At 40.7% G+C, this 19,623-nt stretch overlaps 1 protein-coding gene across 4 annotated transcripts in view; it reads left to right on the top strand.

The window, feature by feature from the left end:
- LOC130907954 (tyrosine-protein kinase Fyn) overlaps positions 1–19,375 on the top strand; it is a 258,147-nt gene extending 238,772 nt beyond the window's left edge. For 3 of the 4 annotated variants that reach the window (XM_057823514.1, XM_057823512.1, XM_057823510.1), the window contains 5 exons: positions 3,033–3,212; positions 5,803–5,879; positions 8,052–8,205; positions 13,370–13,501; positions 18,617–19,375. In XM_057823514.1, coding sequence (XP_057679497.1) covers positions 3,033–3,212; positions 5,803–5,879; positions 8,052–8,205; positions 13,370–13,501; positions 18,617–18,825 — 752 coding nt within the window. In that variant the 3' untranslated portion in view covers positions 18,826–19,375. The remainder of the gene's footprint in view (positions 1–3,032; positions 3,213–5,802; positions 5,880–8,051; positions 8,206–13,369; positions 13,502–18,616) is intronic. The other variant, XM_057823511.1, reaches the window with a different exon arrangement.
- Positions 19,376–19,623: the final 248 nt, after the last annotated feature.

The following is a 19,623-nucleotide window of genomic DNA, read 5'->3' as shown; positions in this document are numbered from 1 at the left end:
TAGTAGTTTATCACTGCAGAAATAAAATAAAATATGCATGATCTAAGTTGTCAAGACCCTAGCACTGAAAGTCAAAAGTAAACACCATAAACCTTCTATTGAAAAAGAAAGACGTACTTACGTTTGGTCACGGACGCACTCAAAGGAAAGTTCTACTCACGCACACACCTAGCATTTAGCTACGGTCAACTCAAATGCATGCTGCTTTCTCAACGTTGAGCATTTATTTACATCGTATTCATGGAGTTTATTTAGCACCTCTGGATAATATTGAGCATCCAGCGGAATGTAAAAGACTGCTTATTCATTGCCATAAAAGCTTCGAAAAAAATCTGAGAGAACACATGACATAACCATTGCCATGCCATTGGCTATTTCCTAGCATCTTCCTGGCATCCAATTGGCTAAGACTATTCTACTTTTAGTGTATATCCTAGCGTCCTCTTCCTTTGCCCCTCATGTTCTGACAGCTTTACTCGAGTGTTTTAACTTTTAGTCTTTAGGGGTTTTTTTACATTACGCAAAACTCTCATTTGTTAGGTATTGTGCGATAATATAATAGTTATTAATGTATTTGTTACATGTTTTGATGCATTTTTATCCTTTATAAAATATTTATGTCTGAATTTTGGCGGGCTTGGAACAGATTAGGGCATTTACATAGAAAACATGTCTGTACCTATGGAATTTTCAGTTGACGAAGCTACTTCCGGAACCAATTAATTTTGTAAGTAAAGTGCCCTCCATAATTATTGGATTTATAATAAGTATGTGTTTTTTTAGCTTCTAATAATTTTTTTTCCCCAAATACTATGGGACCTTAATGGAAAAAAAGAGAAAAATCCAAACTTCAATACAAGTGCATTTATTCAGTGGGGGAAAAATCCCACATAAAGAAATAATTATTTGACATCAAATAACGTATGTCACAATTATTAGCTCCCTTGGTGTTGATACTTTGTACAACCCCCTTTTGCCAACAAAGCTGCACCTAATCATCTCCCATAATGTTTCACAAGAGAATCTCTCTAAATCATCCAGAGACCTGGGTCCTCTCCTCTGTACTCTCCTCTTCAGCTCACCCCACAGGTTTTCAATAAGGTTGAGGTCTGGGGACTGAGATGGCCATGGGAGGAGCTTGATTTTGTGTCTGGTAAACCATTTCTGTGTACATTTGGCCATATGTTTAGGGTCATTGTCTTGCTGAAAGACCCAGTGACGACCCATCTTCAGCTTTCGGGCAGAGAGCAACAGATTTTGATTTAAAATGTCCTTGTATTTCAAAGCATTCATGATGCCATGCAACCTAACAAGGTTCCCAGGGCCTTTGGAAGCAAAACAGCATCACTGACCCACCCCCATACTTCACAGTGGGTATGAGGTGCGGTCTACACGCCAACAAGCTATTTAGGAGGCATGCACAGAGAAAACCTTTCCTCACTTACAATCATAAACGCAAACGTCTGGAGTTCGCCAAGCGGTATTGGGGCTTCAACTGGGACCGTGTGCTTTGGTCAGATGAGACCAAGATTGAGCTTTTTGGCAACAAACACTCTAAGTGGGTCTGGCGTGCCACGAAAGATGTGCATGCTGAAAAGCACCTCATACCCACTGTGAAGTATGGGGGTGGGTCAGTGATGCTGTGGGGCTGTTTCGCTTCCAAAGGTCCTGGGAACCTTGTTAGGGTGCATGGCATCATGAATGCTTTGAAATACCAGGATATTTTAAATCAAAATCTGTTGCCCTCTGCCTGAAAGCTGAAGATGGGTCTTCACTGGGTCTTTCAGCAAGACAATGACCCTAAACATATGGCCAAATCTACACAGAAATGGTTCACCAGACACAAAATCAAGCTCCTCCCATGGCCATCTCAGTCCCCAGACCTCAACCTTATTGAAAACCTGTGGGGTGAGCTGAAGAGGAGAGTACAGAGGAGAGGACCCAGGTCTCTGGATGATTTAGAGAGATTCTGCAAAGAGGAATGGCTGAAGATCCCTCTTTCTGTCTTTTCACATCTTGTGAAACATTATAGAAGATTAGGTGCAGTTTTGTTGGCAAAAGGGGGTTGTACAAAGTATTAACACCAGGGGTGCTAATAATTGTGACACACATTATTTGATGTCAAATAATTATTTCTTCATGTGGGATTTTTCCCCACTGAATAAATGCACTTGTATTGAAGGTTGGATTTTTCTCTTTTTTTCCATTAAGGTACCATATTATTTAGAAGGAAAAAAAATATTAGAAGCTAAAAAACACATAATTATTATAAATCCGATAATTATGGAGGGCACTGTATATGTACCACTATAATTCAAATTAAACAAATGAACCCCCGGAATGAAACACCATTGTTATTTACAGTTTCACACGCAGACCATCTGGGAATTGGGCTTTTCTCAGATGAGACCCAGTTTCTGGCATCCTACTCCTTTACCCAGAAGATGAACCCTACATCCGAAAAAGTCGGCACCACTCTAATTTTTGGCCTTTATCCATCCAAGCATGCTGGTCGATGGTCCCTTTGACTTAACTCCTATTCATCCTCTCATAAAATGAGATCAGCAGAACTATTATGGTGGTCCATATTTACTTTTGCAGTGCTCAGACATGCTAGTTTACCATGAGCGCCAGAGTAACTGGCATGACCACAGTTAGGAGCTTACAGGCTTGCGCTTGTTAATCATCCTACCGAGGATTATCTGCTCCCATGTTGGCGCATTGTGGCTCCTCAATCCTCACTGGATTGAACTGATGGTTTTTTAAATCCATTTCAAATCAAAGTACCTTCTAAATCTTATATCCAATTAATTATCCATCTGCTCAAGCCCTGTGCATGAGAAGTAAAGATGATCTGATTCTCATAGTGTCTCCTGATCTCATGCTGTTTGTCATGTTTCATCAGTATGTGAAATATAACAGTAGTTATTGTGCATGCCTAACCAAACATCATTCTGCTTGGATAGTGTGACTATGAATTGTTTCACTATGGTATCGGTATACTAATGCTTGAATGTGTGCGTGGCTGTCAGGAACGTGGAACGGAACCACAAAGGTAGCCGTGAAGACACTGAAGCCTGGAACCATGTCCCCTGAGTCCTTCCTGGAGGAGGCTCAGATTATGAAGAAACTCCGCCATGACAAGCTGGTGCAGCTGTACGCCGTCGTGTCTGAGGAGCCTATTTACATTGTCACGGAGTACATGGGCAAAGGTACATGATTTCCGAACTAAACATTCACAAGTGTGCCTCTGAGGTTGCAAACGGGTGAAAATTTTAGAATGTTTCCATTGGTATTTTGCAGAGCCGGGTAGAGTAGCCAAAAATTTCACTCAAGTAAGAGTAGCGCTACTTCTCAATAATATTACTCAAGTTAAAGCAAAAGTAGTCACCCAAAAATGTGCTCAGGTAAAAATCAAAAAGTATTAACTGAAAAGAATATTCAATTAATGAGTAACATTGTGAGTAAGTGCTTACAATGTCTGATTAAAAAATATGGTATAGTTTTTTCTCGGCACAAATGCATGTACATTGGTATGAAAAAGTATCTGAATTTCGCAAATTTCTCCATAAAATCACCATCTAATGTGATCTGATCTTTGTCAAAATCACACAAATGTAAAAACAGTGTCTGCTTTAACTAAAACCATGCAAACATTTGTAGGTTTTCAATATTTTAATGAGGATAGCATGCGAACAATCACAGATGGGGGAAAATACGTAAGTAAGTGAACCCTCTGTCTAAGGAGACTTCAAGAGCAATTGAAACCAATTTTTACCACACAATTTAACGTCAGGTGTGTGCCCAATCACTGATGAGTGGTTTAAAGTTGCCCTGCCCACTATAAAACACACACCTGGTAAAAACTGTCTTGATGAAAAGCATTATCTGATGTGCATCATGGCTCGTTCAAAACAGTTATCTGAAGACCTGCGATCAAACATTGTTGATTTGTATAAAGCTGGGAAAGGATACAAAACCATCACTAAAAAGTCTGGATGTTCATCAATCAACAGTCAGAGAAGTTGTCTATAAATGGGGGAGTTTGGCACTGTTGCTTCTCTCCCAAGGATTGGCCGTCCACCAAAGTTGACGCCGAGAGTTCAGCGCAGAATACTCAGAGAGGTAAAGAAGAACCCTAGAGTGTCTGCTAAAGACTTAGAAAAATCACTGGCTAAGTCCAATATCTCTTTGCACACTATATATAAAACTATGGTCAAGAATGGTGTTCATGAGAGGACTCCACGGAGGAAGGCACTGCTGTCTAAAAAAATATATTTTGCTCGTTTAATGTCCGCAAAAGGCAACTTGGAGTTTTGTTACAAAGAAGTTTTGGTAAAATATTTTGTGGACTGATGAAACCAAAGTCGACTTTTTTGGGAGTAACACACAACGTCCTGTGTGTGGAGAAAAAAATGGAACAGCTCACCAACATCAACACCTCATCCCCACCATGAAGCTTGGTGGAGGGAGTATCATGATTTAGGGCTCTTTTGCTCCCTCAAGAGCTGGACAACTTGCAATCATTAATGGAAGCATGCATTCAACAGTTTATCAGGATGTTTTTCAGGAAAACCTGAGGCCGTCTGTTGGACAGTTGAAGCTAAAAAGTGGATGGATGCTGCAACAAGACATTGATCCAAAACACAGAAGTAAATATACTTCAGAATGGTGTCAAAAGAACAAAAGACACGTTCTGAAGTGGCCACGTCAAAGTCCAGACTTGAACCCCGTTGATATGCTGTGGCATGACCTAAAGACAGCGATTCATGCCAGACATCCCAGGAATCTGAATGAGCTACAGCAGTTTTGTAGAGAAAAATGGGCCAAAGTTAGTCCTGATCGATGTGCCAGACTGATCTGCAGCTACAGGAAGCGTCTGGTTGAAGTTATTGCTGCCAAAGGGAGGGGCAACAAAATATTAAATGTGATGGTTCCCTTACTTATTTTTCCCCTTTCTGTCATTGTTTGCATGCTATCCTCATTAAAACATGAAAATCTATAAATGTTTGGGTGGTTTTAGTTAAAGTAGACACTGTTTTTTCATCTGTGTGATTTTGACAAAGATCAGATCACATTTGATGTTAACGCCGATACTTTTTCATACCACTATAGGACTATTAACAGCTACATGTTTGATGGCGCAGCTCGTCTTTTACTTCCGACATTAAGAGAACTGGTTTGCTCAGTGGAACGTTGACTCATACTTGGTGCAGGCAGAACACATGAATTTTTCCAGTGTGATCTGCACAGTGAAACCAAACTGTCTCCCAAATTGTCTGAGGATGACCTCTCCATTACTCCATCGCGGCCAGTGGGTAATTTTAGAAATGCTGTATATTAAAGACGATAATGACAATTATGCGTTTAATTACCAGAATTAATTTCTACAATGATCCGGAGGGGGTCGATGCAAGCTGTTGACAGCTACATATCTGTCCGCCAGCGCCTCAAGACACATGATCAGCAATACATCATGCTGTTGGTGGCGTGGTAGTAGTGCGCCATTTATCAACAAAATTGTCACTTGTACCTGGCATGTCCACAAGGTCACACCCTTGCTGCGCTGTTCTGCTTATATTTGCGCAGAGTGGTCAACCAAATTCCAAAACATGTGCGACGTGGTCTGTACTCACACAAAAATAAGTAAAATTGTGTCGCATTTTGTGCATGGGTCGGTGTAGTTTCGAAATGAGTATGAATGTGTTCGCATGTGTAATGTTGTTTGTCTAAGTGTCACTGCAGTTCTACATAATATCCCTTGAAATGACATATTAATTTATTTTTTTTTTTCTTTTATAGGAAGTCTACTGGACTTCTTGAAAGATGGAGAAGGGCGAGCGTTGAAGCTGCCCAACCTCGTAGATATGGCTGCCCAGGTATGTTGTTTTTTTTTTCTCTCTCTCTTCCAAAAGCCCCAAATTTCAGTCACTGATAAAACAAACCCACTTTTTACTCTGAAATATCAAATGTCGTGAAACCTCCGAAGTCAAAACATAATCTGTTCTGGAATGCTGATGCCTTATATCTCATCTTTGAGAAAACAACTTTTCATCTGGAAACGTATATGAAACTGTCTCCATCATCATTTTAACTGTAATACAAATGTAAGCGAAAAGCTGCTTCATGAGTTCTATTTTATGCATCTTGTTTTTACTTTCTTAGTTAGTAAAAAGGTAAACACTTCAAAATAAATGAAGATACTATTACATTTGTAGAGCAAGCACACTTGGTCGAGTGAGTGTAAGTCATCCATTCAACATTTATGATAAAGCTGTAGAACTCTGTCAACATAATTGATAGTATTGTTAGAGATGATTTTGTAGCTGACTTGAAGATTAAAATACACCTGACTGACTCGTACGCTAACTAGGACAGACATTTCTAATCAGGGCAATCAACTTCAGAGGCACAGATTCCGAACCCCTTGAGAAGCCGACCTAACGAAGGATGTTAATGGAAAAATGAAGGACGTGATGTGCACTAGAGCTGGAGAGTACCCAAAGAAAGTTTTAAGTATGTGTACTTGTACCTACATATACTTGTACTTCAAGTACACATAGTACATGTACTTGCGTGGAATTGTACTAGAAGTATGTGTACTTGCGTGCGCTCGGACTACAAGTACTTGTACTTGCCTGCACTTATACTACAAGTGTGTGTCCCTGCGTGTACTTGTACTACAAGTGCGTGTACTTGCGTGCACTTGTACTACAGTATGTGTACTTGCATGCACTTGTACTACAGTACATGTACTTGCGGGCACTTGTACTTCAAATATGTGTACTTATGTATACCTGTAATACAAGTACGTGTACTTGCCTGGACTTGTATTACAAGTATGTGTATGTATGTGTATCTATACCTGTAATACAATAAAAAAAGTATGTGTACTTTTACTTGCATGTACTTGTACTACAAGTACAAGTACATGCAACATGTTGTTGTACGTGTATTTGCTTATGTACTTGTACTACAGGTAGGTGTACTTGCGTGCACTTATACTACAAGTACGTGTACTTGCATGCACTTGTACTACAAGTACGTGTACTTACGTGTACTTGTACTACATGTACGTGTACATTTTGTGCACTGTGTTCTTGCGTGCACTTGTACTACAAGTACGTGGGTTGCATGGATTTGTACTACAAGTACATGTACTTGCGTGTACTTGTACTACAAGTACGTGTACTTATGTATGTGTATCAGTAATACAAGTATGTGTACTTGCGTGTACTTTTACTTCAAATATGTGTACTTATGCGTACCTGTAATACAAGTATGTGTACTTATGTGTACCTGTAATACAAATACGTGTACTTGCGTGGACTTTCATTACAAGTACGTGTACTTATCTGTACCTGTACTACAGGTACGTGTACTTGCGTGCACTTGTACTACAAGTACGTGTACTTATGTGCACTTGTACTACAAGTGCGTGTACTTGCATGTACTTGTACTACAGCACGTGTACTTGCGGGCACTTGTACTTCAAACATGTGTACTTACAGTATGTGTACCTGTAATACAAGTATGTGTACTCGCGTGGACTTGTATTACAAGTACATGTACTTGTATGTACCTGTAATAAAAGTACATGTACTTGTGTGTACTTGTACTACAAGTACGTGGACTTGCGTGCACTTGTACAAGTACATGTACTTGCATGTACTTTTATTACAAGTATGTGTACTTGTGTGTAGTTGCACTAAAAGTATACCAGTCACCACAGCAAAGCTACCCACGCAATTTCTCCAGAAATTTCATTTTCTAGTTTCTGATTAAAATGCAACATTGGTATGATAATGCAGCTTGATTCCCCATTGTGAAGCACTTAAGGAAAGGGGATACTGTGCACTTCCATATTTTGATCCTAGTTGCAGTCGCATTTTTGGCCACCAATCTTACATATTGTTCCTTTAGTATTTTGTATTAAATTATATAGTAAGTATGCAGAGGGGCATGGCAGCAAATATTCTCTAGAAACGATGGTTCAGTCACTTATTAGCAGATATTAAATGCAGTTTGCATTTTTTTGTGCTCTGCCCCAGGTGGCAGCAGGTATGGCTTACATAGAGAGGATGAATTACATCCACAGAGACCTGCGCTCTGCCAACATCCTGGTAGGAGACAACCTGGTGTGTAAAATTGCTGACTTTGGCCTCGCCAGACTCATCGAAGACAATGAATACACAGCCCGGCAAGGTATGTCTTGACAACTGTCCTCCATCCTTCACATACTGTACAGTGGGGCAAATAAGTATTTAGTCAACCACCAATTGTGCAAGTTTTCCTATTTGAAAAGATTAGAGAGGCCTGTAATTGTCAACATGGGTAAACCTCAACCATGAGAGACAATGTGGAAAAATAAAAACAGAAAATAACATTGTTGATTTTTAAAGAATTTACTTCCAAATTAGAGTGGAAAATAAGTATTTGGTCACCTACAAACAAGCAAGATTTCTGGCTGTCAAAGAGGTATAACTTCTTCTAACGAGGTCTAACGAGGCTCCGCTCGTTACCTATTTTAATGGAACCTGTTTTAGCTCATTATCGGTATAAAAGACACCTGTCCACTCAGTCAGTCACACTCCAAACTCCACTATGGCCAAGACCAAAGAGCTGTCGAAGGACACCAGAGACAAAATTGTAGACCTGCACCAGGCTGGGAAGACTGAATCTGCAATAGGTAAAACGCTTGGTGTAAAGTAATCAACTGTGGGAGCAATTATTAGAAAATGGAAGACATACAAGACCACTGATATTCTCCCTCGATCTGGGGCTCCATGCAAGATCTCACCCCTTGGCATCAAAATGATAACAAGAACGGTGAGAAAAAATCCCAGAACCTCACGGAGGGACCTATTGAATGACCTACAGAGATCTGGGACCACAGTAACAAAGGCTACTATCAGTAGCACAATGCACCGCCAGGGACTCAAATCCTGCACTGCCAGACGTGTCCCCCTGCTGAAGAAAGTCAAGGCCCGTCTGCGGTTCGCTGGAGAGCATTTAGATCATCCAGATGAGGACTGGGAGAATATGTTATGGTCAGATGAAACCAAAATAGAACTTTTTGGTTGAAACACAGGTTCTCGTGTTTGGAGGAGAAAGAAAACTGTAGTGCATCAGAAGAACACCATACCCACTGTGAAGCATGGGGGTGGAAACAGCCCCAAAACATCACTGCTCTAGAGGAGATCTGCATGGAGGAATGGGCCAAAATACCAGCAACAGTGTGTGAAAAGCTTGTGAAGAGTTACAGAAAATGTTTGGCCTCCGTTATAGCCAACAAAGTGTACATAACAAAGTATTGAGATGAACTTTTGGTATTGACCAAATACTTATTTTCCACCATGATTTGCCAATAAATTCTTTAAAAATCAAACAATAGTATTTTCTGGTTTGTTTGTTTTTCACATTGTGTCTCTCATAGTTGAGGTTTACCCATGTTGACAATTACAGGCCTCTCTAATTGTTTCAAGTGGGAGAACATGCACAATTAGTGGTTGACTAAATACTTATTTGCCCCGTTGTATCCTCATTAGCAGATGAGGTGGAACTGACCATATCAGATAGTAAGTTAGCTGTTGCTTGCTAGTTAGCTAATTAGTCAAATGAAACAAGAACTAGAGGAACTCTGTATTTTTCTTCTCAAAATGTGTTTCAAGTACTCGTTGAGGTATGTGGTATGCAAAGGGAGAAAATTTTTTCATAAGTTTAACTTTTAAGTATTTGTATGTAGTCAATTAGATTTTTTTGTTTTATTACAATTTACAGATGCAATTTTAGTAAACTTTTGTGTGCAATACATTGTAACGTGCTGTAGATTGGCTTCACTTGTATGGCGCGTTTTTTCCTTCAGGGTCCTCAAAGTACAGTGATCCCTCAATTTTTACGGTTAATGGGAGCCAGAACCGGACCGCTATGATAAGTGAAAAACCGCAAAGTAGCGCCCAAGGCCAAGCCGAGGATAGCGTTCTCTAGGCGGGCACGCAAAGAAGGCATGAAAGTCTTGATACAATGGAGAACCGGAGACGAAAGCGTGTGGGTGCCGGAGCACGGGCACTCCCTCCTTCATCAACTGTCGACCAAGGTGTGCAACAGGCCACCAGTAGTCGACCGAGGGAGGCGGGCACTCCCGCCTTATCGGTGGAAAAACCGAAGACAAAAGGCTCACACAACTCTCCCTGGTGTAGCAACAAAACCCTGCAGCATATTGGGCTAGCGTGAGGCTAAAATTGCTCACACAGCAACATGACAATGGTTAGCATGCTAGTGGACTCCAAACATCTCATTCTGGGTGTGACATCATCCCCTGTTTGGAAATTTTTTAGTGGGCGGGGCCAAGGCAGGTGAAAAAAGAAGACTAATTAGGATCTCATGCCAATATTAATACTTTTATGTCACTTTTTGGAGATGGATTTGTGTCCAAAATCTGCTTTTGTTATCTTTTTAAAGTACAGGGTACCCGCGGGTTATTAAAAGTATTAAAAAAGGCATTGAATTTAGTTTTCCATTATTAAAGGTATTAAAAGTATTAAATTAGCTGTCGTAAGTCTGGAATTTTTTCACCGTGGTTTTAATTTTCAAGAACATCTCAGTGCAACCTCAATTATATCCGTGACATTTTTTTTTTTTTTTTAATCCATAACGAAGATTACGTGTAGAATTTTTACGATGCACTGCACCTCGTGCGTGCGCGCCGTTAGCATCATTAGCATCAACGTCACAACAGCAGGCAATCGCACAGTACCAGGCCCGGAGAGGCTGATTGGGAGAACCAGGACAGTTCCCGATGGGCCAGCCTGACATTTGGGCCGGTCGTAATACACATTTTTAACGAAGCTTTCAGTTAAACTACTTACTAACGGCATCACCCAACCCCGCTTTGTGCGATAAATTGTGGCCCTTCTAGCATTCCGTAGTTTGGAATTCGATACCCCGCAACAGGCTTCCATTCTCCAATGTCGCCAGCTCTGCCTCTGGGAAAGAGTATCATGACATCATCCTGTTTACTTGATTCTGGAAAAACTTAATTTTGGGTTTTAATGGCCGAAATGGGGCACGTTGAGGCAGCATGACAAGCGTGAACCCGTCTGGCTGTTGGCGCGACCCATTATCGTTGTTTTGGAGCATGTTTGGATAAAAGTACAGCGATAAACCGTAAATGAACATGCAGAATGAAATTATTTTAATGAGAGCACCACTAAAACCTCCACCATGGAGGCTCCAGGCACTATTTTTGGGCACAAAGACGGAGGATTGGGGTGAAATCCACGTTCTCAGGCAAAACATAAGTTGGGCATTTTAACCCAAAACATTGCACTCTGAGGTGAACTGATAAGCGTGAACGACCCTGAAATACACAGGTGTCTGAACTGTATAAGTGCATTGGGAGCAGAGGTTGCGCTAGATATTTTCGTTGTCTGTCATTTTGACTGACAGGGTCATAAAAATCCGGTCATAGTCCATTTTTACCCGTCACTTAAATTTTTTAAATGATAATGATGACATATTCAATAGTATTTAGTTTTCATTCATTTTTAATTAATATTGTAACACTTGCTTGGCGGCGAAAAATTAGACACGGAAGTAGTGGTATTTTTCTCCCTTTTTACTCTGCTTACCAACAACTCCGCCCCCAAAGAAAAAGAGGCAACGATATAGACCCCAATCACCAACGTCACACAACGATCTTAATTGTGGTTGTCAGCCCAAAATCTTCTAAATATATATTAAATGCATCTTACCAGATATAAAAAGACTACTACATAGTCTGTGGTGATCGTTTGGTGCCCAGATTTCTTGTCGAATTACAGCAGTCCATCTCGCTCTCATCTCGGGTCTCTCAGAATATGGTAGAACTTCAAGTCTCTCCGTCTATCTTCTCTGTTACAGCAACCAACCGCCACACACGCCTTCACCATTTTGATTATTAATATTAACGAGCAGAAAAACACGCCGTAATAGGAGGCATGTACGTAGCGGTAATGTGTAAATATGACGAGCTGACACACAATATGGCGGCTCTGGTCAGGGGGCGGAGTTGTGACGTCATGTGATTGGGTGATTGGATGACGCGCTGGCACACCGGGTGCACCAATAAGAACCTCGCGTTGATGTGTCAGTCACGGTGCCGCCGCCAGACCCCGATGACGCTACAATATTCTGACAGAAGAGCCAACGACGTCATGCATTAATAGAGACAATAGCTAATATGGTGACTCACCACCCTGTGGTCTGGGGTGTGAATTGCAACCTGTCAAAATGACGGACGGATTTCAGTTTTTTCCGTCACCGTTTTAAAAAACCGGTCAACGACGGAAAATATCCGGTTAACGCGACCCCTGATTGGGAGACAGCCGTTTTGGTGAGTTCAATCAATCATTCAATCTCTCACATTTAATTGCGGTTATTTTATGTTATGAATAATATGAAAACACTCATAAGTAATGATATATTACATAATTTTTTTATTTATTTAAACTATATAGAGTCCCCCCTTCAAATTTTGAATATCAAGTAAAAGTTGTTTTATCTTGGTAGATTAAACCAACAAAATTGAGAATGTCAATTTGCATGTACCACAAACCCCCCCCCAAAAAAAGAATATAATGAAAAGCTTCAGTTTTGTACACACTTGCCACATGTGTAATTCAAAACACCTGCAAAATGTTCCTCATTCTTTAAAAAGTCAGTCTAATATAAGATAAAATTATAGCTAGTACCCCAAAAATAAAATGGTAACTTCACACAGAGCCTGCGCTTGAGCCCTTGATCTCAGAACTGTCAGTAGACATGTCATTTGGGGAAAATTCATATTTGATCCATCTTTACAAGTGTAAAGGAAAACTCTTTCCTTGTTTCTAATGAGGCTTAAATTTGATGAATTCCTGTGCTAATAGGTGTATTTAAAAATTGAAATATATAATTTATGCATTTTAAAAAATCGCAAGTTTACTATTGACAGCATGCGATTAGTCGCGATTTTAAAAAAATTAATCGCTTGACAGCACGATTATTATTACAATATTTTAATAAGGTAGGTCATGACCTAAAGAGGGCTTGTCTGTGGCACGAAACTTTTTGTTTTAATTGTATCTTCAATAAATGTGCATTCTTTTGTCAAACACACTTAGTAATTGAGGTTAAATTTGATGTTCAGTGCTTTATTTTTTTAATATGATTCAGTATTATCTAAATAATGGGTACGAGAAAAGTATTAATTTTCAGTTGAAATGGCATTAAAAAAGGTCTTAAAAGTCTTGAATTTAGATTTATCAATCCTGGGGGGACCCTGAAGTAACTGCTCTAGTATTTCTTAGCACTGTTAACAAATCCACAATGGTTCATGTCATTCCTGCAGGTGCAAAGTTCCCCATCAAGTGGACCGCCCCAGAGGCTGCGCTGTACGGCAAGTTCACCATCAAGTCAGACGTGTGGTCATTTGGCATCTTGCTGACAGAGCTGGTCACCAAGGGTCGAGTGCCTTACCCAGGTGAGCCATACACAAATATGGATGTTATTCAAATACAGCTTTTGAATCCCAGAGCACGGCAAAGCTTTTCATGCTGGCTTCCTTTATACGTATGAGCCAGAGTTGTTACCAAAGTACACATTGCTTTTTTTTTTCTATGACAGCCTGCGGCGCCCTTCATGCCTTTTTTATGAGAGTAAAAGGTTCCTTAATGGTTGGGTAATCTTTGTTTCCCTGCCAGAATGTGAGATAACACTTCATTACTGCTGTTTGCCTGTGGGCCAACTTAAATTTCAAGCCGAAAAAAAGCAACATGGGAGACATGTGGGAGGCTGAGGGAGGGGTAACACATGTTCGTCCAGATGGATCTGTAAACGAGTTGCGCTTAAGGCAGAAGGGGAGGATGAATGCAACTGAGCTCAGGGATTAGAACCTTTGTGGTAATTTGGCGGAGGTTGTTGTTTCTCAGAAATACAGGGAGTTTAAGCTTCAACAGAATATTTCTAATCCAGTGGAAGTCTGTCCTTTTAATTTTCGTCTTTAAGACAAGAAGTTCCCCTGTTCCCATTTTGGCACATAGCATGGCAATCGGTGAATCTTTCTTTTCTGAAGTGAGAGAGAATGTTGTTTCATAGTAGGCCTGAACGATGTATCGTTTGAACATCGTCATTGCTGATGCGCAATACTAGCATTGCAAGGACATGCAATATATATACAGTATTTTTTTTTTTTGACCACACAAACCTGTTTTTCTGCTCCATGCTCGTTCAGCGCCACAGGCGCTCACCCTCCCTCCTGCTAAGCAGTGTGACCAAACTGTTTTTCTTGGTCACCGGTGCAGCTGGTGTTGGATACTTAAATTGCCTGTGACACCATAAAAAAATCTTAGATAGCATTATTATTGGAAGGAAAATCATATTTTGCGACATTTTGACTACATACTACAATTTGGCAAACACAGATATCGAGAAATAAGTCTTTTAATCTGCCGTTTAGCCCAGCCTGTCGTTATTGTATGAGGATACAATAATACCCTACAATTCACCCTTTCTGCTCTACTTATATTTTTTTATGATTGTCTTAATCATGGTACCCGCGGGTTATTAAAAGTATTAAAAAAGCATTGAATTTAGTTTTCCATTATTAAAGGTATTAAATTAGTTGTTGTAAGTCTGGAATTTTTTCACCGTGGTCTTAATTTTCAAGAACATCTCAGTGCAACCTAAATTATATCCGTGACGAAGTTCTTTTTTTTTTTTTTTTTTTTAATCCATAACGAAGATGACGCATAGAATTTTTACGATGCACTGCACCACAAATCGAAATGCAACTCGTGCGTGCCAAACCACTACAACCGGCATCGGGAATGCGTCCGTTTGTTGGTGGAATGAAAACCCTGCAGGCAGAAGTATTGTGGATTCTGAACACCAAAACAGACCACCATTCATATACTTCAAATGACTCCGTTGGTGATCTGTTTCGGATATTACGTCATTTTTGGTCGGCATCGGTTGTCACAATGTTGGTCATATTGCGTTTTGTTCCAGAGGGAGCGTTCCCGATGTCGTAACTGTCTTTTGTAACGAATTTTCAGTTGGCAGAAAAAAAACGCACATTTTCTTAATGTTTAAATAGTCTACATATTTTTGTGATCATTATAAATGCATTTACACAATCAAATGCCGCTGGAAAAGTTTGTTAAACATAATGTTGGTCAAATCGTGTTTTTTTCCGGAGGGAGCGTTCCCGACCTTGTAACTGCAGCCAATTTAAGCTCATCAAGATTTTAAAATAGAGGTAAAATCGGGCTTAAGAAATCCAGCCCGACCCGAACTGGGGAAACCGCCGTCATTCTGCGTACTGTAGTATTGGCTGTATCGTGGAGATGATTAGTCCACTCACATCACATTCGCATTCTTCCTCAATCCAGACTCCGGCTGTAAGTCACTCATTTTCATGGGATGGGATTTAAAAAATTGAATAAATATATTGATCGCTTCCACACACATCCAAGCGGTCCATTTCATTCCGGAACATAAAATGTTCTGGTGCCTCTGCCCACGTTTGTCAGTAAGTTTTGACTAGCAAGGGGGGTGGTGGTGTGCACTTGAAGCCTCAAGAAATTAACTTTTTCTCGAACCAGCTGGATGGAAAGGTTCAAGTTCTCGAGTAATGAACCCTTTGCCTAACCTATTTGCCTGAAAGCTTCTTTGGCCATCACTAGTTACTACCAGTGTTGGGAATAACGCTGTTATAAATAACGCCGTTACGTAACGGCGTTATTTTTTTCAGTAACGGGGTAATCTAACTAATTACTTTTTCCGCCATTACAACGCCGTTACCGTTACTGATGGTCAAAAGCGGTGCGTTACTTACTCTGAATAAATTGAAGAAACTACCAGCCGTGTCGAGTCGACTCTGCTCTGTTGATTTGTCATCCAAGACTTGGGGTGCGTTCAGGTTTGAGAATAGCGCACGTACTTCTGAATCCAAGCTGTTTGTCCCTGATCATTCAATTAGACAATGCTTTCCAAAGTTTGATAACGTTTCTCTGTTTGCTACACCTGATGCTAGCCTCATTCCCATCTCCCACTGTCAGCCAGCAATAATTCTGCTTCCATCATGAGGACGGCAGACGCTTTGAAGGTGACGTGAATTGTCGGGAAACGAGCCTACCTAAATGCAGCCCCTCGAGAGATGCGATGGAAGTGATTGTGATTGGCTGAGGGCTAGAGTCATGTGTCGTTGTAAGCCAATCAGAGCAGTTGATTTCACAAGCAAACCGGAACAGTGCGTGCGGCAAACACACACGCAAAACAGATGCACAGGGTCAGGATGGCAGAGCATTCAGAAGAAAAATTTTCCTTTAAGAGGTGGAGATATATACACTATTTCAAGTTTGTCGAGATTAAAGGAAAGAACCTGCATGTAATGTATAATTTATCTCCCGGGGCAAAGCTTTTGTTGACATCTGTGGTAAGCAATTCAAATCTGCTGAAGCACCTAACAAGTTAACTACCTGTCTGTTCTTCTCTATTCCACTGACTCGAATACTGCTCAGAAAATTTCAAATTCTTTGACATACAACAAGTTGTGATTAAAGTAACGGAAATAGTTACTTTCCCTGGTAACTAGTTACTTTTACTATAGAGTAATTCAGTTACTAACTCAGTTACTTTTTGGAAGAAGTAGTGAGTAATGTAACTAATTACTTTTTTAAAGTAACGTGCCCAACACTGGTTACTACCCACCTCTGTCTGTACAGTATGTGATTTGAAATATTTATGGTGCCTCCACCCACATTTGTAAGTACGTTTTGACTAGCAGTGGGGGTGGTATGCACTTGAAGCTTCAAGAAATCAACTTCTTCTCGCACCAGTTGGATGGAAAGGTTCAAGGCTTCATGAGGCTTCATTTACCCAGGTCACCTGAAGGGCACCTGAGGTCAAGCAGACCTGCCCTTATCTTGTTAGTGACCCCAGCTAGCAATATGAGCAAGCATAGTCTGTTGTTCACTATTTAAAGAGCCATAGCATCAATATGTGCCACATAAAGCCTCAAGTAATGAACTCTTTGCAAAACCCTTTTGCTGGAAACCTTCAAGGATTCAGGAAGCGTCATTTGGCCATCACTAGTTATTACCCATCTCTGTCTGTACAGTATGTGATTTGAAATATTTATGGTGCTTTTACCCACGTTTGTCAGTAAGTTTTGACTAGCAGTGGGGGTGGTATGCACTTGAAGCCTCAAGAAATTAACTTTGTCTCGAACCATTTGGATGAAAAGGTTCAGGCACTGCGCACATTAAGTCTCGAGTAATGAACCCTTTGCCAAGCCCATTTGCTGGAAAGCTTCAAGGATTCACTATCCACCTCTGTCTGTAGCGTATGTGATTTGAAATATTTATGGTGCTTCTACCCACGTTTGTCGGTAAGTTTTGACTAACAGAGGGGGGGATGGTGTGCACTTGAAGCCTCAAGAAATGAACTTTTTGTCGAGCCAGTTGGATCAAAAGGTTCAAGGCTTCATGCGGCTTCATTTGCCCGTCACTTGTGCGCACATGAAGCCTCTCGTAATAAATCCTTTGCATAACCCATTTGCCGGAAAGCTTCAAGGATTCAGGAAGCGTCGTTTGGCCATCATTAGTTACTACCCACGTCCCTTTGTCTGTACAGTATGTGATTTATGGTGCCTCCCCCCACATTTGGCAGTAAGTTTTGACTAGCAGTGGGGGTGGTATGCACTTAAAACCTCAAGAAAATAACTTTGTCTCGAACCATTTGGATGAAAAGGGTCAAAGCTTCATGCGGCTTCATTTGCCCATCACTAGACTGTGCACATGAAGCCTCCAGTAATAAATCATTTTCTTTACCCATTTGCCGGAAGGCTTCTAGGATTCAGGAAGCTTCATATGGCCATCACTAGTAGTAGTAATTTACTACCTACCTCTGTCTGTACAGTATGTGATCTGACATATTTATGGTGCCTCCCCACATGTTTGTCAGTAAGTTTTGACTAGCAATGGGGGTAGTATGCACTTGAAGCCTCAAGAAATTAACTTTGTCTCGAACCATTTGGATGAAAAGGTTCAATGCTTCATGTGGCTTCATTTGCTCATCACTAGTGCGCACATGAAGCCTCGAGTAATGAACACTTTGCCAAACCCATTTGCTGGAACGCTTCAAAGATTCAGGAAGGTTCATTTGGCCATTACTAGTTACTACCCACCTCTGTCTGTACAGTATGTGGTTTGAAATATTAATGGTGCTTCTATCCACGTTTGTCAGTAAGTTTTGACTAGCAGGGGAGATGGTGTGCATTTGAAGCCTGAAGAAATGAACTTTTTCTCGAACCACTTGGATCGAAAGTTCAAGGCTTCATGCGGCTTCATTTGCCTATCACTAGTTTTGACTATTAGAGAGGGTAGTGTGCAAATGAAGCCTCAAGAAGTACCCATTTTCTCGAACCAGTGGATAGCAAGGTGCATTGCGCAAATGAAGCATCGAGTGATGAACCCTTTGCCGAACCCATTTGCAGGAAAGCTTCAAGTATTCAGGAAGGTAGTAACTTACTACCCACCTCTGTATGCACATTATATGATTTACATATTTATGGTGCCCTGCCCATGTTTTCCAGGCATGAACAACCGCGAGGTGCTGGAACAGGTGGATCGGGGCTACAGGATGCCATGCCCTCAGGATTGCCCCATCTCCCTGCACGAGCTTATGCTTCAGTGCTGGAAGAAAGATGCAGAGGAGCGGCCCACATTTGAGTACCTGCAAGCCTTCTTGGAGGACTACTTCACAGCCACGGAGCCTCAGTACCAGCCAGGCGATAACCTCTAAATCTTCGTTCTTGCCTCGAGCTTGAAGCTGGATGCAAACATACGATAAATAAATAAAAACTGGAAACTTCCTGTACTTGCCACTATTTGGTAGCTTCTGCAAAGCTTCCTTCGATCAAATTGATCATTTCATTTCCTGTGCCCTAACCCACCCCGAGTGTATGAAGAGAGGTGAGTTCGAAGGCAGTGTGGGAATTGGGCTAGGACAATGTAATGTGATGCCTGTAGTCAATGTAAATATTTTTTAAAAGGTTGTTTTAAGTTTGTATGTTCGCTTCAGTTCAAGATATATTTTTAATCTGCCAAAAACAAAGCCTAAGAACCATCCGGATATTTCATCTGTCTGTATAATACTTAAAGATTACTTTGAAAACTAGTTTATTTTTCCTCTTCCTGCATCAGATTATGTCTTCCATTCTGTTCTCGCCTCCTGACACAGTTTTATTTTGCCTTCCTCAGAGTGCTTGTTGTCTTGTAGGCTACTGCTTTCTGTATGGACATATTTTTTTTGTAAATTAAACATGAACATGTACAGATTGTGATCATATCCTTCTTCTTTTACCATTTTCACAAATTGAGAAGTCATTGTTACACGAGAGTCTTGGCCTACACTCAAGCCACATTTCCACCAAGTGGTACGTGTCGTGTCGGGTTAGGTCGGGCCGTGTCTCATTTCCTGACTATACCCTAAAAATGTCATATGTTTCCACCACTTAAGTTCCAGTTCCACCAAGGCAGGATTTGTTCTTCTGGCTAAGGCTTTTGCGTCACTAATATCATCCATTCCTCACTCATATCT

Source organism: Corythoichthys intestinalis, chromosome 19, assembly GCF_030265065.1.
Source record: "Corythoichthys intestinalis isolate RoL2023-P3 chromosome 19, ASM3026506v1, whole genome shotgun sequence".
NCBI classification, from domain to species: Eukaryota; Metazoa; Chordata; class Actinopteri; order Syngnathiformes; family Syngnathidae; genus Corythoichthys; species Corythoichthys intestinalis.
Note: the sequence above shows the minus strand (reverse complement) of the source record. Positions and strands in the feature narration are given on the sequence as shown.